The 27,573-nt window shown below is 46.1% G+C and overlaps 1 protein-coding gene across 3 annotated transcripts in view; it reads right to left on the minus strand.

The window, feature by feature from the left end:
• Positions 1–27,573, minus strand: part of dacha (dachshund a) — a 159,785-nt gene that overhangs the window by 50,073 nt on the left and 82,139 nt on the right. For all 3 annotated transcript variants that reach the window (XR_009709094.1, XM_061247553.1, XM_061247552.1), the window contains exon 3: positions 11,851–11,982. Coding sequence is in view for 2 of the 3 variants with exons in the window: in XM_061247553.1 (XP_061103537.1) it covers positions 11,851–11,982 (132 nt within the window). In the remaining variant the exon portion in view is untranslated. The remainder of the gene's footprint in view (positions 1–11,850; positions 11,983–27,573) is intronic.

The following is a 27,573-nucleotide window of genomic DNA, read 5'->3' on the forward strand; positions in this document are numbered from 1 at the left end:
TATCAATATATCTCAGCTCATTTCAGGATAAGCTCACACAGGACAAGCGTTTTACCTCTTTTTTTGGAATAGATTTTAAATGGATAATGATATACTGTATTTGAGAATTTTAAATGTTTTCTTCTTAAGATTTATTTTAGCTTATGTTTTCATTTTTTAATTCATTTTTTGAAGCAACAATGAGAGAAGCAGAATGAGAGTAAATATGTGGGCGGTGCATAATTGGCTGCAGCATTGCCCAGGGAGAGATGATTTCACTCTCTGTACACACACCTCACCAGCAGCCCCCTCTGGTCAAAGGGCACCAAAAAATCCAGTCGACAAAGGTGAACACACCCCCAAAAACTCTACCTCTTCCCCCTCACACTCTACCTCTTCCTCCTTCACACTCTACCTCTTCCTCCTCACACTCTACCTCTTCCTCCTCATACTCTACCTCTTCCTCCTCACATTCTACCACTTCCCCCTCACACTCTCCCACTTCCCCCTCACACTTTACCACTTTATCCAAGCATTATACCTCTTGATTCCTGTCTCAACACTGTGAGTCTCTGGTCACCTGGACCCGATGTTCAGAGTGTTATCAGCACGCTTGCCTCCAACTGTGCATTTCACCTAAACTGTAAATCTTATCACAAAAACATGTTGCACATCAGATGGATCTCTTCCTTTGAGTGGCTCATGATGGCACTTTGATCATAACCAGCATTAGCCGCTCAGAGGAGACAGAGAGAACAGATGTCTCTGATTCCCTCTTGTGTTTACATAACAATCAGACTTACCAAAAACTCAAAGAAACTTATACCATTCCCACCAAACATGCAACCTCGCATTCTCTCACTCTCTCATATTCTCACACACACACAAACATAAACTGCACACACATGCATACATGCACACATACACACTCCCTCCCTCCTCCTGAAGTGTGTGTGCAGCGGGCTTGGTTGTGCTAATTTGGTATTTAGAAATGAAAGTGTCTTTACAGGTTTTCATTAGGCATCATTTTGAGGCTCATTTACAATCAATCCCCCATCCGCTGGTGTTGCACACCCGAGTGTCAGCCGGATGAAAAATGATCTGCAGCAGCAGTCCTGGTCCACAGCTCTGCCCTGATCTGTTAATACAGTATCATCTGGTACAAAGCGCCGGCAATTCCCACATCTAATTACAAACAGGAATTCAGGGTCATTAAACAAACTACATTTCCATTAGCCGGACCGGACTCTAAATACAGGGGCCTGCACAGTTTCTCCCGGTCCCAGCTTCCACTGTTTCAGTCTACTGTGTCACTCTTACGCACACACATCACTCCCACATACACACACACACAAACAAGTACACATACACCCACTTACACACACACACACATCACTCTCACACACACACACACACGTACACATACACTCACTTACACACACACACACACACACACATCACTCCCACATACACACGCACACAAACAAGTACACATCACTCCCACATACACATGTACACAAACATGTACACATACACCCACTTACACGCACACACACACACGCACACACACACACATGCACAAACATATACACACACACACAGACACCCACACATCACTCGCACACACACACACACACACTCACAGGCCTGTAGACACACTCTCATACACACATATCGCTCTTACTCACACAAACACACACACGTACACACACTCTCACATACACTCAAACACACATCATTCTCACACACTCTCATACACACATAAGCACACAGCAGAGAAATGGTTTTGGTTTCTCATGTGTGAGTGAAATCTGTGCGCTCCTCTGCTCCAAGCAGACAGGGAGTGAAGTCTACCCTGCCCACACTCCAGCAGAGTAAGGGCCATACACTAGGGGAGGAGCCACTGAGGGTGGGGTGGGGCTTCTGCAAAACCCCTCCCCGGGGGCGTGACCCCAGTGCACCTGGCAGAGATTTCCGTCCTCTCTATCAGCCGGGGCTGCGGCCTCCACTTCCTGCTACACCGCCCCACAAAAGAGAGACATCAGCACATCTTCAGGCAATTAGCGCATTCATCACTGGGGGAGGTAAACAGCAGAGCCGAGGTCACTTTCCCCCTGCACCAGCGGCCCCCGGGGAGCCCTCACAGCCACAATCCCATCATTAAGGGCTTTACTGCGCTCTCTCGCTCGACCAGAGCAAGCTTCCACACATTTACATCCGCTTTGCTCTCCCACACCCCTGCGTGTGTGTCAGCCAGGACAACTCAGGGTACACTGCACAGCACCCATGTACAGTACTCTTGGCTCATCGCGTTCCCTGCTGTAAACTCCAGCTACGACCTGCCTGAAATACCAGCTACCAGCTGCTTCAAACCATAGCTTGAGCTGGTAAAACCGTGTTGAGTACAGAGCAGATCTAACTGGTTAATCAGCTAGCAGGGCTGAGCAGTGGTTTGATTGACAGGGGTGGGGTGGTGCCAGCAGTGCAGGAAGTGTTGCATTCCCATTCCAACATGGCCGCCTCCATCTCCTCAGCCTACGGCAAACATTTCCATAACGTTTGGAAAGGTTCCAGGTAGATTCCCAATTGGTTGTGAAGTAACATCATGATGAGAACACTGCCCCAAGCAGTCTTTTTACATTTTATTGTTACAAACAAGTTCTGTCAGTCACAGAAAAACCTTCCAGGCACAAAAAACTTACTGGCATTCCCAACTGGTATTCATTACGGCATTAAAAACATCATAGAGTGCACCTATCAAGTACAATTTTAATAATGCTCCAAAAAATCTGAAATGGCAGACTTTCTAAAAACTGCTAGCATTTCTGACACAATTAGCTAATTTTGCCATACACAATTCTAAGGCTGTTCTCGGAATGCTCCTTGTGATGTGAAAATATGATTCAAGGGACCTCTAGGAAGCATGGCAAATCTATGTGATGGGAAAATGTTCTAACATTCCAGCAATTTTCCGAAAAGCGAAATTGCTCATTGGGTCTTCTGGCCTGAGGCTGGCAGGTGGAGTGTCTGAGTCACTAAACACAGTATGTGAGTCAATGCTCTTATTCTTGTGTGTGTGTGTGTGTGTGTGTGTGTGTGTGTGTGTGTGCACGTGTGTGTGTGAGCATGTGTGTGTTTGTGTGTGCAGCAGTGCGTGTGCTTGTGTGTGTTTGTGTGTACATGTTTGCATGTTTGTGTTTGCGTGTGTGCATGCGCATGGGTGTGCATGTGTGTGTCTCTGTGTGCTTGCACGTCTGTGTGTGTGTATCTGCGTGTGTGTGTGCGTCTGTGTGTGTTCAGCTCTACTCTGAGTGGTCAGTGCACAGCCTCTGTCATTTACAGATCAATGATTTATGGAACATTAATTCCCGATGGCTGAAACTCAGGGATATTTCAGCTGCAGGACGAGGCGATGGGGGATTTGTGTGCCATCAGCGAAAGAGAAGAACAGAGAGGAGGTGAGACTGGAGGACCAGCAGAGGTGATTCAGATATGCAAGACTGTATTACATTATTACCTAACGGGAAAAGAGATTCTATACAGATTAGCCTTCACCTCCTCACCAAAAATCTCTAACAAGCAGTCAGGGAGATACAGATCTAGAAAACCTTACACAAACGGCCACAATACAGTTCAGTGATTGCCTATTGTGCCCTCTGTTACTCAACAAAGTTGTGAAGTTTGTAGTGCTCCCTTCCTGCACTACACGCAGTGGCCACAGGGGGAATAGTGAGTCCACATGAGACAGCAGCATTCCTGGTCGTGCCACACAGGGCCACAGAATGATGCACAAACACACACACACACTCACACACACTCACACAGAGGCACAAGCACACACACTGATGCACACACAAACACACAGTAGCTGTTAAAGCTTGTGTCCTACTGTAGCTCCTACAGTACACTGGCAGAACAAATCCCGTCTTCACACACAGACATTGTGATCCGTTATTTTAGTACCTACATTTTACTTACATGGAAGAGGAAGAGTTCAGGAAATAGGGGAGAAAGTGTAACGTGACCACCAGGTCATGCCCTGAGTCTGTGTGTGTGTGTGTGTGTGTGTGTGTGTGTATGAGAAATGCTGGTGATTCATACTGCACATCACACACCAATTCAGAAACCGTAGCATTATTATGAATACTTTGTATAATAATGCAAGTTTTACCCCCCCCCCCCCCCCCCCCCCCCCCATTACATGAAAATTCATTTTACAACTTTCATTTATAATCCTGTTCACAACTATTCTATTACAACCATCATAATTACACTCCTCAGGTATACCTTAAATTATTTTACGAGTATATACCTCATATTATATGCTCTATGGAATATTTGGAATTTGCATTGCTTTCTTTAATTTCTCAGTTTTTTTCATTTCACACCAGACAAATTTGGTAAAATGTATAGAGCAGAGTTAGTCACAAAGACAGTGAGAAAGGAGGAAGGAAAAAGGAAAGAGAAAAAGAAAGAAGAGAGAAGAGAGAGAGTACAGCTGAAAGCAGATACTCGTTCCTCAGCCTCCCATTCAACACTGTAAATATTTAGCGTAAAACAAACCTGGCGGGGAGATCAGGTGACGGGTGGCTGTGGGATGGGTGTGGGGTTGCCTCGGAAAGGACAGGCGTCTACGGTTACAGCGGGATTGTGGGAGTGCAGAGGATTGTGGGAGTTCAGGAGAATGTAGGAGTGCCAGGTGAGGAGATACCACAGATCCGTTCTCTCCCGGTCTCAGAGGAACTGCCCCTGGCTACGGCCTGCTCTGATGGGGGGGGGGGGGGGGGGTGGCAACAAAACACTACCTCCAGCACCCAGGGGCAGAACAGCAGAATCCTCAGCCTGAAGGGGTAACCCCGCACCACCTCTCTCTCCTTTCATCGCTAGCCCAGTTGTTCATAACTGGATCCTGTGTTAGTGCACTATCATCACATTTATAAATCGTATAGGTCTTTTTCAATGGTTCCCAGAGCGATGTTGAATTCTGATACAGTGAAAGCTTTCCCCCCCCCCCCCGATTTATCACAACGATCGCCTTGTTATCCAATCTTGGGAACCTAAACTGGTTGCTTCGGTCCAATCTTTTAGAATGTGCTGATTTGTGACCATTCAGGGGTCAAGAAAACTAAACTATATATTTTTTTATTGTATATTGATTATTATTGTATGTATTACCTGGCAGGTCACCTCATGTGTACTGTATTGGATGACCCCGTGTTGTTCAGGTGTTCCATTTCTTCCCAGACAGTCTCCGCACAGATCCGCGCTTGTCTAACATTCCCAGAGTAAGTGTTGCAGCCTGCTTCTTCCCTGAAAGCATTCATCACTGTCCCGAAGACCCATTTAATGGAGTTTGTGTGGGGTATAATAAATTCTATTGAGAATTTTGTATAGAGCAAGCTTGCTGCTGACAGATCTAAATGGCCTGCAAGCATTTTTCCAAATAGTCATCCTGCACATTTCATCTGGGGAGATACCAAAGTCTGAAGCACACTTCATTGCACAAATTAATAAAAATGTCCTAGTTGATGCTATTCCTCATATTATTTAAGGGGATTGTCGGTACCCTTTGATTCTCTGACATAAACATTTCTTCAAGAGAGTGTATATTATGGGACAGCTGTTTAATGTCTGCGGCTGATGTTATCACGGTTTCAATATCAGCATTGTTCAGGATTTAGCATGGAATTTCCATGCAGCAGAAAGCTCTGAAAAGCTTTTAAGCAAAACTTTAATGAAATATTATTTTGCCGATGACTGAATGACTCCATGCTCCCACAAGTTGAGTATTTTATTTACTGTAAATGATTGGTTATTCCATAGGGGTTGATATGACTTTATGGCAAGGGTTTCACTCAAGCAAAAGGGCCTGATCTTTTGTTTCAGGTTTCTGTGCCTTCAGGCAATTGACTCCATGACAGATCCATCTCCACAGGTCACAAAAACAGTGCTGCCAGGATGACGTAGTGATGGTGTGGAATGAGGACAGCACAGCACACCGTGCGTAACCTGAACCTGAGCTCTGTGACATTAAAAACGTAAAACAGACCAGTTACAGATCACTGCACTAAAGGCTATGGTCGGTTACAACTGATTATATCAACAATATTGCAGTAAGATGTAGTTAAACTTGAAGAGAAGAGCCGCAAGACAAAGAATGAAGGAGATTGGCAAACTGTATGCAGACGCGTTTATACATTTGAGAAAGTGAAGTTTGAGGAGAGGCGAACAGACAGGGGGAGGGTTGGGAGATTCCCGGAGCTCGGCTCCTCTGTCAGGTACCACTTGCACAAGGGCTCTCTGTCTCGCCTACTTCAAACACTCATCCCTGCTCACACAGACAACTGCGTCTCCGACGGCAGAAAGGCACAGAGAAAGAGAGAAATATTAGCATACCCGTGTACGGTAATTGAACGCAGAATAAAAACAGCTGCCACCTTCATAATCTCTGCCGGAGCCGAGCACTGTCTCACACACGCGTGTGTGACAGACGCAGAACGCCATCATTCTCACCACTCAAACAGGGTCACACACACCCTGCACATAAATCGCCCGCTCCTGCCTGTTCGTTCATTACCAGAGCTTTTCTGCCAAAGACGCATCTGACCCACATGGGCACAGAGTGCAGGAGGAAAATGGAGAGAGAGCAAGAGATCTCAGAAATAAAGTGACAGTCGAGGTACATTTTTGTTCTTCAAGGATCTAATTCCCAAATATACCCTGAAATTACAGTAATGTTCTCTTTGAGTACAAAAAGAAAAAAACGAACAAAAAGGGCACAATTTTATGTACCTTATGTACTATAGGAATTTGTACCTTTTTAGGTACTTTTCATACCTTTATTTCTGAGAGCGCAGGGGGTAGGAAGGAGCTAGAGAAAGAAAGAGAGAGATGAGAGACAGACTGAGAGAGAGGGAGAGAGAGAAAGAAAGGGGCATTTATAAAACATGGCACACAATCGAACGCAGGGGTGGAGGAGGCTGTCTGAACACCCCCAGCTGAGGCTAAACGAGAGCGACGCTGACCGTCCAATCAAAAAGGCTTCAAAAAGAAAGGGAAGAAGGAGAGAGAGCGCAAAGTAAGAAAAGTGCTGACTGAGTGGAGCGGGGGACCGGAGGTGGGCTCCAGCACAGAAAAGGTTAGCGCTTAGCGACGCTAGCCGCGTTGCCCACGCACTCCCCAGCACCTGTTTCTGCTAACGCGGCAATCACAGGCTGACAGAGCCCTCCGCCGCCTCAATAATGCATGCAACTTCTCTTTTAACCTGTCAGAGGAGCAGAGAAATGTATCACTTTTTCTCTGATGTCATTCGTGAGGGTGATTCTTCCTGACAGGCTCGCATTAGACCAATGAGCTTTTCCGACTCCGCTGTTTCTTTCATACCGCTGTTTCCACCAGAAACACATGTTCCTCCTCCTTCCGTTAGCCGTGTCTCGCAGGCGTGTTTATGTTTGAAGACGGCGTTTCACACACGGGGTCTGTGTTTCAGCCTGGGCCCGCGCTCCGCTCTGTGTGCGAGAGGGAAGTTTGGAAGAGTCCTAAAACTGCGGCGGGTTTGAGGGGGGCTCAACAGCGGCGTCTGTAATCAGTATCTGACGCGCTTCCACGCGAGGCGCTCTGTAGCCCCTGCGAGGGGAGGGAGGGGGGACTGAAATCGCGCCGATCTCTCCCGACTGCGCACTGGAGATAAGCGACGTCTTCCCACACCGGCACGCAGAGGGAGAGCGCAGATTACAGCGCTTTCATCTCCAAACACCCAACCAGGAGAGAGATAGGGAGAGGGGGAAGAGAGGGAGGGAAAGAAAGAAGGGGGATTGAAAGAGAGGAAGAGAGAAGGAGGGGGTGAAAGAAAGAAGAAGAGAGGGAGTAGAGAGTAGAAAAAGAAGAATGATGTAAAAGAGTGAGGGAAAGAGAGGGAGGGATTGAAAGAGTGGAAAAGAGAGCGAGGGAGAGAAAAGAGGGAGAGAAAGAACAGAAAAGAAAAGGAGGGAGTGAAAGAAATAGGAAAGGGGGGAGGAAAGAGTTGCGGCTGGGTTATTGGGATCAGTCTGCTGGCTGTAGGAGAGAGAGAGAAACTGAGCTGCTCTTCCTGTGTGTCTCTGAGAACGTCTCATTCATCACACCCAGAACAGCACTGTCACGGCCTGCTGCTGGAGGCTGTGTGACACAACCAGCCCTGACCCGGCCACTGCTAACACCAATCACACGCAACGGCCACTGCTAACACCAATCACACGCACCGCCCATTCAACCCGGTGACTGCTAACACCAATCACACGCACTGCCCATTCAACCCGGTCACTGCTAACACCAATCACACGCACCGCCCATTCAACCCGGTCACTCCTAACACCAATCACACACACTGCTCATTCAACCCGGTCACTGCTAACACCAATCACACGCAATGGTCACTGCTAACACCAATCACACACACCGCCCATTCAACCCAGTCACTGCTGCCACCAATCACAAGCACTGCTCATTTAACCACACTGCACTCACAGAGCGCACTCACCCCAGCCATTGCTGCTGCCAATCACACACACCAAAATGATCATTAGCTCATTAGCTGAAATATGGCACCATTTAATCACTGTAGTGACTGTTAACTTACAGCCTAACATTACATAAATCCTGCAGTGTATGTCTTTCACATCATCATCATCATCATCATCATCATTATCATCATTATCATCATTAAATTATATCCCTTTCATATAGCTTGCCAGTTGTATTGAGTCCAGTCTGTGTCTGTCTATCTGCTTGCCTGTCGGCCTGTCTGTCTGCATGAGGTTGTGTGTGAGTGAAAAGGAGAATCGCACACAGAATAATGACAGGATGTCAGCTCCATCCTAACCGGGCGTCTCCGCACACCAGCGTATTCCTCTCCGAGCACGAGGCCCCATACAACACATCCATCAGCTCTGAATGGACGCGTGTAAATAAATAACAGTGCAGAGTGCCGTTGCCACACTTTACCAATGTATCTCCGCACATATAAAACCCCCACATGCATCCGGAGCGCTGCGTTGCTGTGCGTTTTGTGAGTAAGTATTCAGCATCACGCATGGCGAAGGTTACGTGCTGTTTGCTGCGCGGTAATAAAGGCGGGAGTGTGTGAGACCCGCTCCCTCTGTGCACAGCACCCCACCGTTAGTCACAGCACAATCTAAATGCACAGTCAGGTCGCAGCCATTAAGGACGCTATTAGCCTCAATAAAACATATCTTAAGCGATGGGACACATGGACAGACCCAATTAGCTGGAATCACTTGTAAGCACAGTGATGGAGTGAGACAGGACTGCTGATTTATACCAAGAAAAAGCCGTTCTGTGCCTGCATGATGCCATACGATGCACACATACACACACACACACACACACACATACACATACACAGACATACACACACACGTGCATATATGCAAACACATACGCATATGCACATGCACATACACCATACACAAACACACACACAAACAATGGACATATACACAGGCACATATGCAAACACAAACAGACCCATACAAAATACACAGTTGTGTGGAGGGGAGTGTGCATAGATTATTCCCAGTAGAACACTACCCAGCACTCCGGCATATGAGCACTAATACTGACCTACAGGCTGAACTATATGTGCTGTATGTACAGAGATTTCTATGATTCTTTACATGTGATAAGCACATCATTTCCTATTTGAATTAATTGTGTTATTCCCAGTATCACAATGTTCCTCACTTTAATTTAGTTTTCATAATACCACTGTTCGGTTTACCACCAACTTGCAATAGTGATGCAATGTGTCTAACAATCTGGGGTTTGTGAAACAAAATAACCCGCAAAGGAAACTGAGAATTTGCATGATAATGATTATGTGTGTGTGTGTGTGTGTGTAATGTGTGTCAGTGAAAGTGTATGCTTGTAAGAGAAAATGAAAGAACATTTGTGTGTGTGTGTGTGTGTGTGTGTGTGTGTGGGTTGTACAGTATGTGCTTGACTATGTTTTCTCCAGATGCATGTTGGCGATAGAGGGGCAGTAGCAGTAACACTCTGTACCTGCAGGACCACTCTCTTCCTGTCTGAGGCACAAGCACCCTGTTACTCAACCCTGATTTATCACTGTGGGTTTTTTTTTTTTTACATAGTTTCACAACCACAATGAATAAAATGCTATCTGACTTTAACTACCACTTTAACAATTCAACCTTTTTATTGTGTGTGACTGTGTCATAGTGAGACCTGTTTAAAGCACAGACACACTGCTAGAATAAAGCATAGGGATACAGTAGAGCGCAGACGCACTGCAGGCCCAAAGGACAGGCCCAGAGCTAACGCAAAGAGCAGACACACAGATAATTCACAGCACAGCCATATCAGTCGCATCAAAAGTTTGGCTACCCATGGCCAATGTTACAGTGAACCTTGAATTGAAGGGAGGCTGACCTCAAATTTATTTTCAGAAGCTGACCTCACCTGTGTGAGTTAAAAGTGACATCCTTCTACAAAATTGTAAGCAAGATTTCTAAGCATTTGAAGCATGTATTATAGATTCAAAATAATAAATGAAAATGAACATGGAAAGCTTGGGCACCTTGTGAATTAGTGCGTAGAAACACCTACTTTGGCAGACCTTAACCAGCTTCTGAAACATTTCCAGTTGCCAGCTAAGTGTTTTTGTTCTTGCTAAGGGATTTTTTCCCCCACTCGTCCTTGCAGAACTCTTTTAGCTCCGAACTATTTGGAGGTGTCCCCACAGGTGCTGAATTTTTAAGATCTCTCCACACTTTCAATAATATTCAAGTCTGGGGACTGTGACGGGTATTCCAAAGCCTTCATCTTTCCTTCCTGCAAATACTTCATGTGCATTCCCTGGAAGAACTTGAGAACACACAGAAAAGTAAGTGAAGTGCTTAAACAGAACTTGGATTGTAACCAGGTGCTATGTACTGCAGATTAAAGAAAGATGAAGACGTTTGAATTGCCATCACAGACTCCACACTTGAATATCACTGAAAATACAGTATGTGAGGTTGGGCAAGCTTATGTTCACTTATCAAATACAGACTTAAGTATGTAATTCTTCATCAGAAAGATGTTCCATATTCGTGTGCAACTACATAAGAGGAGAGGATCCATAATAGGGAATAACTGTATGAGAAAAGGTGACCTGTATCACTGTGTACTTCTACATGAAAAGATACATTTTGCACTGATGTGTAATATAACATCAGAGGAGATGCACACAGTCGATATGTAGCTCCACGTTACAGGACAGTTTCTGTATCAGTGAGTAGCTCGACAGTCGGAGAGGTTCTGTATCAGTGTGTAAATCTACATTAGAGAAGAGGTTCTGTTTCAGTGTGTAACTCTACATTAGAGAAGAGGTTCTGTTTCAGTGTGTAACTCTACATTAGAGAAGAGGTTCTGTTTCAGTGTGTAACTCTACATTAGAGGAGAGGTTCTGTATCACTGTGTAACGCTACATTAGAGATGAGGTTCTGTATCGGTGTGTAACTCTACATTAGATGAGACGTTCTGTATCAGTGTGTAATTACATTAGAGAAGAGGTTCTGTATCAGTGTGTAACTCTACATTAGAGATGAGGTTCTGTATCGGTGTGTAACTCTACATTAGAGAAGAGGTTCTGTTTCAGTGTGTAACTCTACATTTGAGAAGAAGTTCTGTATCGGTGTGTAGCGCTACATTAGAGAAGAGGTTCTGTATCAGTGTGTAACTCTACATTAGAGAAGAGGTTCTGTTTCAGTGTGTAACTCTACATTAGAGAAGAGATTCTGTTTCAGTGTATAACTCTACATTAGAGGAGAGGTTCTGTATCACTGTGTAACTCTACATTAGATAGGTTCTGACCTGCATTGGAGTTCAGCTCCTCGTTCTCAGACTCAGTTCCATTCTGGCTGCCGGCTCCGTGCAGGTTATTCATGGCCATCAGTTTCATCTTCTGAAGTTTCATAGCCTCCGCCATGGCCGCTGCAGTCAGCCCTGCAGGACAACATTCTCACGTCATGACAACGCCATCACTACCCCGCTCTCATACTCAAAACACCATCATACCAAATACAGTCATACCAAACTCTCAGCACATACAACTATTCCATCAGTTCACCAATTTGACACTACAGCCCTATACTCAGACCACCATCATGACCACCACACTCTAATACTCACAGCACTGCCATTACATTATCTCACACTCAAAACACTACCATTCAATCAGCCCTATTACACCATCATCATAATTAAACCACCCTCACATAACCCTGAAAAGACACGATAAAACACCAAACTTTCTCAGAAGCACAGTTGTTCTCTCCACACACACACACACACACACACACACACACACACACATACACACACATCCTGTTTGCCACATCACTGTATACTGCTCAAGCTTTCCTGTTCCAGCCAAGCGGGGCTAAAGAGTGTGCAGTTCTAACTGCTTGAGTCTGTGACCCAAGCCCATAATTTACTGACTCAATCAATTAGATGCTTGATTGCATCACTCAAAGTTCAGCTATTTTGTGTGCTCTTGGAAAGGTCGAGATAAACAGCATAACAACAGCTCTCATATGCCTCCCAGTACTTCAGCAAATCCTGCCTCTTACAGTGAGATCAGTACTATCACTCACAGTGAAACCAGTGCCGTTTCTCACAGTGAGACCAGTGTCATCTTGCAGTGAAACCAGTGCCATCTGTTACAATGAGACCAGTACTATCACTCACAGTGAAACCAGTGCCATCTCTCACAATGAGACCAGTGCCATCTCGCACAATGAAACCAGTGCTGTCTCTCACAGTGAGACCTGTCCTTGACAGATAGACAGGTGAGTGCCTCACAGTGAGACAGGTGACTGTGTATATCCCAAAGTTAGACAGGTGAGTGTGCGTCTCTCCTAGTTAGACAGTTGGCTGTGGAGGGGAGTTTGAGCTTCAAAAAAGCACAGAAAACAGCATTTAATTATTATTCAGCCACACGACTTAATGTAAACGAGCACTGACTACAATACTGGTTCAGTAAAGGGCATACAGGATTTGTGGGTGTTGCCATGGGATTGTTGGGTGTTGCCATGGGAATTGGGGGTGTTGCCATTGGAGTTGGGGGCTTCTCGGTTTCAGGGTACTTAACACAGAGACCCCCCCACCTGTCCCGGGAGAGACTGCCGCTCCCGCCTCCGTCTGTACCTTCAACTCATCAAGCACCGTGCAGCCGGAAGCCATCATCACTCTGCCCAATTAAGCCAATAATTAATTCAATTAAACAATGGAGAGTTACATTAAGTGATTCATTAAGTGACTGCGTACCGGCTCTCTCTGTGCTGTGATCTAAATTCCCAGCAAATCAGGACAAAAAGATGCCTGTCCTTCATTTTCCCCCTCGGTCGAGACAGTATATGTCACCTTGATCTCATTTATTTTCAAAAATTGCCCCAAACGGTATATGAGAGTGAGGGGGGGGGGGTAATATGTAAATTAGAGAAGTGGTATGTGACATACGTGTCGGAGTTGCTGGTAGCTCTTTGCGGGCTCTTTGTGTCTGTCTGGAGTCCCGGTGTTGGGCTTTTCTCCCGCGTGACGTGCGGCACTCTCGCGCTAAACGCCGCTCGGCAGCGCGCTCGGTCCCCGCGCTCCGAGCGGAGCGAATAATCCCGTACACTTTCTAATGTGAAAAAATAAAGACAGGCACGGCGAGAGGGAGATAAATGAACCTCACAAAAAAAAGGCGCCTTTCTATTTTTAAGCGTCCCGGCCCCTTCAACTGAGCGCGCCCGAGGAAACAGGCGAAATGTTTTCAATAGCCACATTTAAACAAAATGTCACAATGATTGATTCATTTTATTATGAGTTAATTTTGTAGCCTAATCCCACAGACTGTCAGAAGCCCAGCTGCTGCTGCCGCTTTCAGGCAAACTCCAGCCTCTTATTCAGCGCTGAATTAACCGCCGACATGCGGCCGCAGAACAGAGAGGGAAAAACAGCTGACAGAAACATGTACGACAACGTCGACGCAGTCGCCAAGAAGGCCTCGCAAATCTGTCCCCGCTGTGGGATTACACAGTTCTTCGAGACGGGGCCGGAATTTGGCATGGAAAATTCTTCGATGTGGGACCTCTGTGATTCTCTCTCCAGCTGATGACACAAAAAAAGTTTTTGTTTTTTTTGGGTTGAAATGGATTCCTCACCAGTAAGAATGAGGAGGAAAGAGGTTTACATGTAACTCGTGGTCTCATATTTTCACTCGCAACCAGACAGCTTTCCTTTTCCCGATGGAAACCTTGTGGAATAAAACATAGTCCACGTGTTGGCACTAATAAAAACTGATCACCAGGGTACAAGGGTCGCGTGCAGGATTTATTCTCTCCTTGTTCGTACCCATGTTTTTGATTCTGCGCCTACAGTACGGTCTTGCGTGTGAATGTTTCGTATTAAACTGAGAAGATGTCTGCAGTCTGACTCAGTGTGTGACTCTCAAGCAACCACTCCCAGATTTCAGCAAAGTGGACATTCTAGAAAATCCCAATCCTGGCCCACCCCCGGTGATGGAATGAGTTTCCCACAACTGTCAAGACGTCAAGGTCACTGGCCATCTCCCGAACCCAGACCAAAGCCTGCTCTTTCACTGTTGGCTCCCAAACCCAGACCCTCTTTAGCTGTCCACCTTAAAAATGGCTTGCTGTACTTTTAAAAACTCCCATGTTCATAATAATAGTGAAGTGACTATTTTTTGTTGTTTGTTTTGTTGACAATGCTAGTTGTTAGTTTGGTCGGCTACTTCATACAGTTACTGGATACGAAAATGCCTACAGTGCCTTCCTCCTCCACTCCATTACTGGGCTTTTGTATTCCTGATGCTTACACAATCTTCCTCCTTGTGAGTCACTCTGGATCAGTGCCGGTAATGTAATATAATGTAGCTATGTAATGCAAGTCGCCCTGGATATAGCTGCATGCAAGAGGCACAATAAAGTGTCATTCAAAAGAGGAAGTGACTCTCCGGTGTAGTTTTGACATTTGTGCTGTGTCAGTAAGCTTGTGTAGGAGAGAGGGATTTCCTGGAGAAGGGCTCAAGTACGAGTGTTCCTGTGCTAACTAAAGTGAAACAACGGGACATATGAGTTAAGACTAGACTAAATCGAGGACAGTAACATTTGCATTCGGATTTATCTTGCTGCTGTAGTTGCTTACCTTATTAGTAAATGACTTGACCTATTTGCCATGTGTGCTAGACTTGATGTTCTCGGCTAGACAACGGATTCTTTTTGTGAATTGTACCTTATCCAACCTGTTCTGTAGCTGTTCTAATGACCTTTGGTATGCACTCATTGTACGTTGCTTTGGATGAAAGTGTCCGCTAAATAAATGTAATGAACCTTAAAGGGTAGGAGAGTTGGGGAGATTGGAAAGTGAGCAGCGACTGGGATTAAAAGTCAACCATCCTCACATAAAAATGATAAAAGTGGAAAATGCACAATCCAGGCTTTGTCTACATGTGTGCTTTTTTTCTCTTTTTAATATTAAGAGCGTACTCGCTATAAAAAGGGAGCTCAGAGCAAAAACGTAAGGGGGTAATTGATGTTTGACTAAAGTGGTGACCCATGGCGGAGACAGGCCTCAGATGAAAGAGTGGACAGATAGATTGCACATTGTTTGCATTTCATATAACGATTGAGACGAGGGGGACGCGGCGGCCCCGGTTTTAAAGGACCCGGTCTCTCTCCGGACCCTGTGAGAACGCAGCAGAGAGGTCACCCGTGACCAAGGGCAGGACACGCCCAGCCAGCTTTCATTCCCCTGCCGTTAATCAGACACACCAATCTGGGAGTTATTCCTTAACCTGGTCGCCGCAGACAACAGAGGCCCATTGTGATGTCACAGGTACGCAGTCACGCCCCTCCTCCCCCACCTCCCCACCCCCCCTGCCCCAAACTCTTCAACCACAACGTTGCCAATTTATTTTTTCATATCCTGTTGGACATGACAGTCAGTATATTACAGAGGATTACTGTGTGGGAAACAATTCCACCAGAGAATAAAATAGAGGGAAAAAAACATAGAGCATCCAGCTTCCTGTTTGTCTCTGTCTTTTTCTGTTTTATTTGGAAATGTTAATTGATTGATGGCAGTGAAAGGAGTCTGTAAAAACAGGGCAAATGTCATTGGTGTGGCGCATAATGTCAAATGTGGAGAACAATGACCTCCACCCGACCTTTTCTCCTGTGAATTCTGGGAAAAATAAGACATATCTATGGTGAGAAAAGAGGGTATTTCTCAGGTGAGAAAACAGGTCATCGTGTCTTGGGTGACAGCGGAGTGTCCTCCCAGGATGCAATGCTGCAGCTCCCGAGGGTGCGATGTGTGATTCCAACCATGGAGCTTTTTTTATCCACTTACTTATCCTCAGATTGCATTTCTCTTCAAATGATTGTTTTGCCTTTTTCTAACTGCACAATCTATGAGCGTTCCTCTGTGTCAAAAGAGGCAGCCACTCGACAGACTCAGCCCACACTCATCCCACACACTCACACTGTGTTACGCTGTCTCTACTGAGTCTGGAAGGATTCATAAGGAGTTATAAGGACTCGATCACAGGGAGAAAGGAGGTCTGACTGTGCTGGTGAGCGCACAGATAAAAGGGGGGAGAGAGACGGGAAAAAAAACAAACAACCAGTGAGAACAGGTCCGGCGAGATCCTCTTCTCCCACATAAAGGATGAACTCGGCGAATCTCTGTTCTCAAACCGGACGCATTATTACATTTACCGTTTCTCCCTTTCAGAGCTGAGAACCCGGCCTTTTCTTTCGCGTGTTCTCTCAAAGTATCAAGTGCGTGCTGGGATAGGGGACGAGCCGGGCGAGACAGGCACGGTCTTTTATTCGAAGCTGAATAAATATTACTCTCCTGATTCTACACTTTCAGTAAAACCAGATAGCGGAAAAGGACAGAGGAGAGGCGGCGTATTTTATTCACCTTTGGAATTTCCTAAGAGCAGCGAGAGGACGAAGCGAGGGCACTACAAAGGCGCGGGGCTGCAAGGCGTAATCCAATCCCTGGCACAGAGCGCACTGAGAACGGCAGAAATAGGACAGGATGAAAGTGACTAATAAAGTCAGCATTACTGAGGCTCGCAGCCCTCAAACACAATTAGCATGAGGGAGGGGAGCAGGGCCATGGAGCCAGGGACCGGGGCCCTTCCACAGGTGTTTGCGTGAGTGTGTGTGTGTGTGTGTGTGTGTGTGTGTGACAGAGAGTGTAAGCGTGAGTGCGTCTGTATGAGTATGTGTGTGAGCATGCGTGTGTGTGTCTGTGTATGTGTGTGTGAGTGTGTATGTGAGCATGCGTGTGTGTGTCTGTGTCTGTGTGTATGTGAGTTTGTGTGAGTTTGTGTATGTGTGTGTGAGTGTGTATGTGAGCATGCGTGTGTGTGTCTGTGTCTGTGTGTATGTGAGTTTGTGTATGTGGGAGTGTGTGTGTGACAGAGAGTGTGAGCGTGTGAGTGCGTGTGTGCGTCTGTATGAGTATGTGTGTGAGCATGCGTGTGTGTGTCTGTGTCTGTGTGTATGTGAGTTTGTGTGAGTTTGTGCATGTGTACGAGTATGTGTGTGAGCATGCGTGTGTGTGTCTGTGTCTGTGTGTATGTGAGTTTGTGTATGTGGGAGTGTGTGTGCGTGTGGTAAGACTGCCTGTGTTTGTGTGCAGTGGGATTGCCTGGGTGTGTGGGTAGGTGTGTGTGATCACCACAATACGAAAGCGAGCAGTAAACCAGTGAGCTGCAAGTTAAAGTCTCTGATGTGGCAACTGGGAGAGCAGAAAGGTCCGTTACCTGAGGAAATAGCAGGAAACAGGCAGCGGCGAGCAGGGCCAAAGCCTAAGCCCCCTGCCTACCACAGAAACAGCCTCCTGATCTGCCCACAGAGGAAGAGAGCGCGGCTCGCTGCAGAGCCGTAATCACACGGGGAATTGATTAGCAACACTGTGCAGCGCTGGCGCTCCGTAATAAAGGCAAAGAGGCATATTATTATCACTCTACCTCACACTGAATACCCAGCAGAGACACACAGTGCTGTACAATCATAATCTGCTTCCTGAAGTCACGGGCCATCAGTCTCTTCATCCTATACGCGTCATACATGCAGATGAGATTAACTCTTTATACAGTCCGCTCCTGTCTCTACAGTCAGGGCCTCTCGACGAGGCACTCCACATTACACTAAAGACGGGCATCTCATGTTTTCGTCCCTAGGCTCTTAAGAGACTTTGAAATGATGCTGCCGTGATCGATACTAACTTTCCCCCTGAAATACAGATATAAGTACTGAGTTCGGACCGTGAAAGGCTGTAATTAGTCTTAATGAAGCGAGTGTTTTTGACAGCAGTTGTCGGAGACAGGCCGTGTTTAAAGGGGGAAACGGTCCGGTGGTCTGTTCTCCAGACAGACAGACGTGACGGGGAAGAGAGACAGGGGAAACTACAGTCACACGGGCGAGGGAAATACACGCAGGGTTCAAACACGGACAAAACGCCAGATAAAATGCAAATAGCAGAGGGAGCCACAGCGGTTATCAAGCATTGCAGACAGTTTAGGGGACTGGAATAAAGACTTGTGGGCTCAGGCCTGTCTGCATTAGTACTGTACGTATTAGTTAAACGGTTCTATGTCCAAAGGGAATATCTCTTTGCTGCCATGCATTGTCAGTACACAGTAAGCACCCTGCCAGGTATTTTTAAAGTACGTCTCTGTCTACATATCAGATGCAAATTCCATGTTTACCGTCATGCCTACATGCTTGGGGAACCTGGGTAATGCATTTAGCGTCATTTCAGCCCAATCCTGGCGATGCTCGGCGAGCGATAGCGTGTAGTACTTTATCAATAAAATCACACGCCAGGCACAACACGCGTGATGAATGTGCTGCAGCGGCTGAGATGACACAGACAGTCATTACACATTTCTGTTTCAACTCCTAACTTTTCCAGCAACCGATGCACAGTGAAAAGTGTTCATTCGAACAGAGCACGCATGACCCCAGCTGGGACCATACGGACTCCGTAAGAGTCGGATTCACACTGTGCAGTTTGTGCAACTACGCATCGGCAATATAAATAAATATTGATATCCATTTTTAAGTATGGCTGGGACTGCCAGCCACAGGATCACAGCCACACCGAGGTACAGCACACCGAACGATACCCCCTTCCTCCCCCCCCACGTAAAGCACGCAAGGCGTCCCTTTTCAGAAGATGGTTTCCAGAAATCCCGCAGGTTTTCCCGTGCCGCCGCGGGGACTCTGCGATCTCCGGCCTCCTCTCCGCCGGAGCGCTGGAGCGCGGCGGAGCCGTCCCGCGGACCCGTTGCCCCTCCGGGCGCCCCGCGCGGGGGCGTTCTGCGCGGGGGCGTTTGGGCGCGCCACGCCGCTCGTGCCGGCGGTGATTGCGCCCCTGAGTGGCCACCGGCCACAGCGCGTAATTAGCACACAGCGGCAGCCCGGGTTTTTATATCACATCAAGGTAAAATTACACTTCAATGAGAGAAGATTACTTTTATCAAATGGGGAATAAGCCGTTAATTAACTCCCTGCTGTACCAATCTCTTTCTCTCTCTCCTTCTTCCGGGCCCACAACTGTTATTATTATCAGCTCTGACCCCGGTGTGTGAAGGGACTGGAGGAGGCAGAATTAGGCAATAATGCATTTTTAATTGTGAGTAAAGAGCTCAGCAGGGTCTGTTCAGAGCTTCCACGGGTGAGATATGCTTTTTTACATTTGCTTGTGTTCAGTTGGGGCAGTAATCAGTGTGGGGGCGTTGGGTGGGCGTTCGGAGGGGAACGTATCATCAGTGGTAGCCGTGTCACAGCGCAGGAGTGGGAGGGAGGGAAAGGTCTGATTAATAACCCCGACAGCGGGGCCATACACGCACGCGCACAAACACACACACGCACGCACATGCACACGTACATACACACGCACGCACACACACATGCACACGTACATACACACGCACACACACACACATGCACACGTACATACACACGCACACACACACACATGCACACGTACATACACACGCACACACACACACATGCACACGTACATACACACGCAGACACACAGGCGCACACACTCACGCACGCACACATACACACGTGAATACACACGCGCACACATAGACACGTACACACGTACATATACACACACACGTACACGCACACACACATGCACACACACACACACGCATACACACATGTAAACACGCATACATATGTACACACATGCATACATTTGTACAAACAAACACAATAATATACAAGTATTAAATATAGACAGCTACAGCATGGATGCTTATGGCTATGTATGTGTTGTGTGTGTATGAGCATGTGTGTGTGTGTGTGTGTGCGTGCATCATACTCTGGTCCCTCCCCTGTCTGTACCGTAGTTCCCTCTGTCTCAGGATCAGTGCTGATTCCAGGCGTGTTTTCGACCTGAGGAAGTGGTTAATGTTTCATGGACATACCCACCGGAGTTCTCATGGCCTAGCGCCCAATATCCACAACTTAAGCAGAAATAAATGGGCCAAGTGTTCAAAGTCTAAGAGGATCGGAAAGTGTTTGGAGAGCACTTTTTACGCTCTCTTTCTCTCTCTCGCTCATTCTTTCATTCCCCTTCTCTCTCTCTCTCTCTCCGCTTTGTTTTTTAATTAACTAAGACATGTTGTATTTTTATTTTGTGACTTGCTGTGTTAGCTCCAGGGTATGACTGTATTAACATGTTACAAAGGATGTAGAATAACTCTGGTGATATTAATGACGTTTTTTTAAAGGTACACAGCACAGTATGCATTAAAGTCTTTAATTTGAAGAAGGTGCATTCTCTACCTCCTCAAAGTCTTTTGGCCCATTTCGAAACTGCAGCAGTAACATTTATAATACCTGTAGTGAGAATGTAAATATTTGAAAGTGTATCTTAAGATACAATATAAAGATTGATTTGTTGGAACCGTTTCTGATGAATTATAGTCCGGCTAATTAATCATATGCGTTATTAGTAATGGTTTACCACTGCAATCACATTTTAAATGGCCCTCTCTAATGCTTATTAATTTACATTATTTATTATTCTGCATAAAGGACAGGTTCTCATTGTGCATTTGTTATAATATTGCATATGTATCTCTTCCTCTCTGTGAATGGCAGAGATGTTTTTTCGAATGTCTGTGTATATTACCCTCAGTGATAATGTATTTTACTGTGGTTGCCAATGAGAGGCACATTGTAATGGTCTTTCGTGTTTTTAATCAGTGTTTCAGGAAACACTGTTAATCAATGTCTTAAGATGTACTGTGTTTTTTTTGTTGAAGTCAAATACAATTTTCCACTTACAAAGAGTATCGAAGACTGTTTTATTCTGTATGATTGTGCTATTGGGTGCTAGCAGGCCATTTGGACAGGTAGTAGCAGTAATGGTGTGTGTATGTAACTCTCTACTCCTTGTGTACTCCTCACCCAGAATAACCCCTGCTGTGCAGAGATAAGCATGAACATCACCCTGCTGTCATTTCCTTTCTTACATTCACACTCAACCAGACACACTCACATACACACACAAACACACTCACATAGACATACACATACACACTTACACTCACATACTCACAAACATACTCATACACATACGTACACACACAATCACATACATACTCTCACATACACATACACACACAAACACACACTCACATAGACATACACATACACACTTACACTCACATACTCACAAACATACACTCATACACATACGTACACACACAATCACATACATACTCTCACATACACATACACACACACATACCTTTCATTGAATTATTTTTGAAAGAATCTTATCTGTACAGAATGTTATACAGGTGCCTAAGACTTTTTCACAGTACTGTACATACTTACACATACTCACAAACATACACTCATACACATACCTACGCACACAATCACATAGGTATGATCACTCATACATTCACACACACATATCCCAACAGCTCTTTCGTCTGGGAGAAGGTGAAGTCCCAGAGAAACAGCCTTTGATATCTAACTTATCCTATTGGATTGCTGGGAAATGGCGCTGCCCAACCCACTGAATCTTGTGATCTGAAACTGATTGAGATTTTGCAATTAAAATATGAATTCCTGTGCTCTAGAAATAGCAGCTGTCTCTCTAAGTAAACAAAGTATAATCAAACCTTCATCAAAGGCCAGAAGAGATGTTTGTTGCCCTTTACTTTAGAAATATCCTCTGACTGTGAAGAGTTTGTTTGGGCTTCTGTTTGTTAGCCGTCTTGCTTGTTGGCCTAGCGGTAATCGACCACCCTTATTAATACCATTAATTACCGAAGAACAAAGGTTTCACCTCCTTCCGGCTTCAAAGGCAGTCCTGGGTGTGTGGATCATTAAAACAGCCTGTCTGCTGCCCGGCGGGACATCTGCTGTTTATTCCGCCGCTCGACCACGAGCAACAGGCCCAACTTCAGCGGCAGCCTTGGGCTCCTGCCTCACATCTGCATTCCACAGAGCTCTCGCGCTTTCATTCCCCTTCCTTTAAAAAGCCACAGGAGAGCAGAGCTGCTTTTTCTCCTCCCATCCACTGGGGGGACCCGTGGGAGATACCTGTAGCCGGCCGTCTGAACGCCCGACAGGTCACCAGATTTATCAAATTTAAAAAAAGGAAACGCATAAAACAACCTGCATGTGTGTGTGCCTGTTTGCAGCCTGAATAATTTAGGTAAAACAAAGAATTTGGTTTAAGATGTAAAAAAAAAAAAAAAAACCTGCCTCGCCTTGGCATAGGTAAGTTATGTGTCTCCATTCATCATGTTCCCTAAAAGAATTCCGCAAATCCCAGCACATTTGAGGCCCTTTTTTCCATTGTTGTGTTTAAAAGAGCGTGTCATGTAGAAGAAAGGCGAGAGCGAACAGTCAAGCAGAAGCAGAGGCCCTTCCTGGTCCCGGCGGCCCCTGGTTGGTCAGTCCAAGCGGGCGGAAGGTGATCGATGAGCACAGCAGAGGTCTCCAGTCACTCCCTCGCTCTGAAAACTCACATCAACGCTGGCGACTGAGGCGGTGGGTGTTGGGGGGGGGTGGGGGTGGCGGCAGAAGCATTCGGTGTGAAAACAGGCGTGTAGAAGCAGAAACAATAGTGACAGGAGCACTGGCTGCGGCTTGCGTCCCGGATTAGCTCCAATAGCCATAATAAATGAAACAGAGAATAAAATAAAAACAATTTTACACTGACTGAAGGCTTGACTTATAGGAAGTGGCAGCTCCACTGGCCCCAGGCACCGCATTAGTTTTGCCACTCGATAATTTGACTGATTCACTTGAGTGGCCCGAAGACGACATTTTCTGCCTGATTTCAGCGTAATCAAGTCACCTGCTTAGAGATCAGCCAGGCCAAGCCAGCCAGAGCAAGCAGCCAGCGCGAAATAGAGCACAGTCAGGAACACGTACACGGACCAGCACAAGACCAGCTCTGAGAGTGAGGAAGACTAGCTCTGAGTGAGGAAGACCAGCTCTGAGAGTGAGGAAGACTAGCTCTGCGTGAGGAAGACTAGCTCTATGAGTGAGGAAGACCAGCTCTGCCTGAGGATAACTATCTCTGAGAGTGAGGAAGACTAGCTCAGAGAGTGAGGAAGACTAGCTCTGAGAGTGAGGAAGACCAGCTCTGAGAGTGAGGAAGGCTAGCTCTGCGTGAGGAAGACTAGCTCTATGAGTGAGGAAGACCAGCTCTGCCTGAGGATAACTATCTCTGAGAGTGAGGAAGACTATCTCTGAGAGTGAGGAAGACTAGCTCTGAGAGTGAGGAAGACCAGCTCTATGACTGAGTAAGACCAGCTCTATGAGTGAGAAAAGCCAATGCTACAAATATGGCAGGGCAGTTTCTTTGTGTGTGCGTGTGTGGAACTATGTGTGTGCGTGTATATGTGCGTACATGGGGGTACGTGTGAGGTTGTGTGAGCGTGTATGTGCGTGCAGGTGCTATTGCATATGTGCATGCAAGTGTGTGTCTGTGTTTGTGTGCATGCATGAGAACATTGGTGTATGCGTATATGTGTGTGTGTGTGTGTGTGTGTGTGTGGGTGTGTGTGTATTGTGCAGCGTTGGCAGGGTGTTGTGCTGCCTTTAAGGGAGATGTGAGATCTGAGGTGCAGGGCTAAGGAATCTGTCAGAGCAGGGGGGGGGGAGGGTGCACCCAGTTGAGGTGACCTTTGCTTAACCTTTCATATGTTGAAAGCACATTTCTACACTCACTTATTAATTTGGACAAGGTCACCTTTTTCATTTTAATACCAGATTAGCGGAGCCAGATCGTGAACTTTGATGTGGAAAAATGTGCAGATGAGGCAGGCGCACTGGGACGGCTTGTAAAAATTAGCAGCACTTTATTGATGTGCTATTGACATTATTTGTTTGAGGAGAAATGTCAGCATATGCAGAGTAAGCACTAAGCCCCGCATTTACATATAGTCTAAATGCAGAACACACTCTGCCGAATACAGGGCCGTTTCCTGCTCAGACCAGTGTTCTAACACAGTCATCTGCCTGAATAAAACTATGCATGCCGCACAGATAAATCATATTTAATGTAATACAACTTCACTTTTTAGGTAGGACTGAACATCACGCTCATATACTATTGAAGTCTCACCTGTGACAAATGTGATCCCAATAATAACAATAATTAAATAAATAAACAAATGATCAATTCCTGGAACTCAAACTCAAACACAATCAAACATAATCATGCGGCTATCTCACTTATACTGCAGAAAAGGTCACGGTCATTCATTTCGGTTATTAAATCGCTTTCTTTTAAATCGCTGCGTACAAACTAGTGTGCTCACTAATGACTGGTGACCTCGTATCCCGTTCTCTGACCTTAACCTGGGGTTCCCCCGGGGTGCTCTGACATCGCTCGCCCCGCCCACTCCGGGAGGTTTCCCAGCACGACTGACAGCCCCACCCGGAGAGCGTGTCCCATACGGTGACATCACTGGCCTCCCCTTCCTCGGAGGTGTCACAAAGGCCGACATGGCCGTCCCCGCCCCGTGCCCGTCCTCTCTCTCTCCGGGCCTCCGGTGCTGAAAAGGCTTCCCTCGCCCCGGCGGTGTACGACAAGCGCTAATCCACTCAGCCACTGAGACGTTTCCTTAATCCCTGGACCCTGGGGGCCACATCGGGCCCGTGTCACCAGGGGTGGGGGGGTGGGGGGGATTAGCGTGACTAATCCCGCCCCCGTACCCCGCCACAGACCGGGCCCTCGCCCTGGTTCACAGACGCTCTCCGAGGTGTTTTCTATAAGAGCTTTTACACACTGCGTGCCCCAAGCACCACGCACAGTCCTGTGTCTGACTCACTGACTTCAAACTGTCACTCATCTCCCGACTCTAATTAAGTCGCTAATTATAGTATTAATACCTCCAACCACTGCCAAAATAAAGAGGACACATCCGCCGCAGACGGGCCCGCAGACAGACCGGCCGAGGAAAGGACAGACAGACGGACGACGATGGATTGCACCACAGGGCTCAGGTTTAACGCTGGGGAAGTTCATGAGATCATCTGATCAGCTCTGGTGACACAATAGACACAAACGGTCCCTTTAGGGCCTTAGAGTAGCGCAGAGAAATGTGATTCACTCTCTCACACACACACACACACACACGTGCGCGCGCACACATGCACACACAGACACGCACACGCAAGATCGATTCACATACAGCACACACGTGCACACAAACACTTTCAAATATGCATGCACAGAAACACACACACACACCATTACACATGCAGACACACTGGCCATTTAAAAAGCCAACCCGCACCTACACCTTTTAGCCTCCTAGCACAGTATATAAGAGTGCGCTATTGTTGCATGTAGGGTAAGTATATTAGGCAATCACTCAACATGGAACTGAGTAACTCCACTTAATTTACTCCCAGCAGAACGCTCCTATCACAACCCTGTAAGACCAAACCGGGTTCGGCTGGTTAATTAAGGGCGAGCCGCTTCTGGGTAAGTGCGGCGTTTTGAATAAGCGCTAGCCGCGTACCCTCCTGTCCACTCCTGCGCTCGGGCGGATCAATAGATCCTGAAGGAGAAGTAATGGGGTTTGAAAGAGGGAGCGGAGGAAGACTGAAAATAAGCTCTTATGATTTCTCCGGCTCTTAGCCTTCCCCGCGTTGCGGCTCTTGTTACTGTACTGGCCTTTGTCTTACGGTCCCGGACACATCACCGGAGCGGCCGCTGCACTGGCCTAAGAGCGTGTTTGAACATCTCTTGTAAGACAAATTAAAAGCCCCCCTCCCCTCCCACCCACCCCCCTTCTCCCCGACCCTTCATTAAATGAGGATTGCGTGGCCACCCACCTGCTTGCTTGTGTTTAATTTAGGGCCAGCTTTGGTGAGCCGCATGCGTTTCGGAGCGCAGCACTATATCAATTTACAGATTGTAGCGTTCCCGAGACCCTGCCCGTCTTTCAGCGAGCGCTGGGTTCTCCCAAAAACTGACCTACTGACGCACAGACACACTGCCCCCACTGAGCATGGGCGGCCGCTAGCTCCACACACTGCATTCCTGCAGCCAGTGGAGACGCAAAACTGCTCCTCACAACATTCTGAAAACTCTATATCCCAGTCCCTATTTTACTGTCTATCTCTATGCCTATTTTAACTGTACACTGACCAATCGTCTGTGTATGACATCATAAGACCTTACGGTATCTTTAATATGAGAAGACTGAGGCCTGGATTCATAACGTGTCTCACAGCAGGAGTGCTGATCTAAGATCAGTCTTTTTTACAATTGAGTATAGGACGGACTGGGGTCAATCTGATCCATAAGCACTGCTTTTTGAATACAGGCTGAAGTGAGATTTCTCATGTTTTCAGGAAACAAAGATACATCACATCAGGGCTGCATTCAACAGGCAAAGTGGCTGATGGGAGACTGAGTACAGAGCTCATGAAGTTTGTTTTCTGAAGTTCACACCAGCACAATCCATACAGAAAAGTAATACTCTATTTAAATATAAAGGCAGCAAATAAAAAATCTATTTAAATAAATCGCGTAATAATTTATTTTAATAATTTGTGTAATGCCTGAAATACATAAATTGACAACATATATTTAAATATATTTTTAAACGTATGTATTACATGTAAGCACATATACACATGCATTAAATATATCTAAATACACGTCATGAATTTGCAAACATGGCCAATTCAGAATATTTTTTATTTAACAATATCTTTTTATATATATGTATATTAATATATGAGGTAAAATCTGTGTAATAAATACATACAAAATGTTTGTACATATGTACAGTGTATTAAAATACATGTAATTACTCAAATTGAAATGCATGTGGTGTCCAAGGTGAAACACAATACGCTGAGGGTGATCATTTGAGTTAAGGGAGGGAAATATACCAGAGAACAGGTCCATGACACAAGGCCTTTAGGAAGGCAGCTCCGTATAAGGAAATACTTGTAAATATCTGAAAGTGCATACAGACTTGTGTGGTTTTTA

The sequence above is a fragment of the Conger conger genome, chromosome 7 (assembly GCF_963514075.1).
Source record: "Conger conger chromosome 7, fConCon1.1, whole genome shotgun sequence".
Classification (NCBI taxonomy): Eukaryota; Metazoa; Chordata; class Actinopteri; order Anguilliformes; family Congridae; genus Conger; species Conger conger.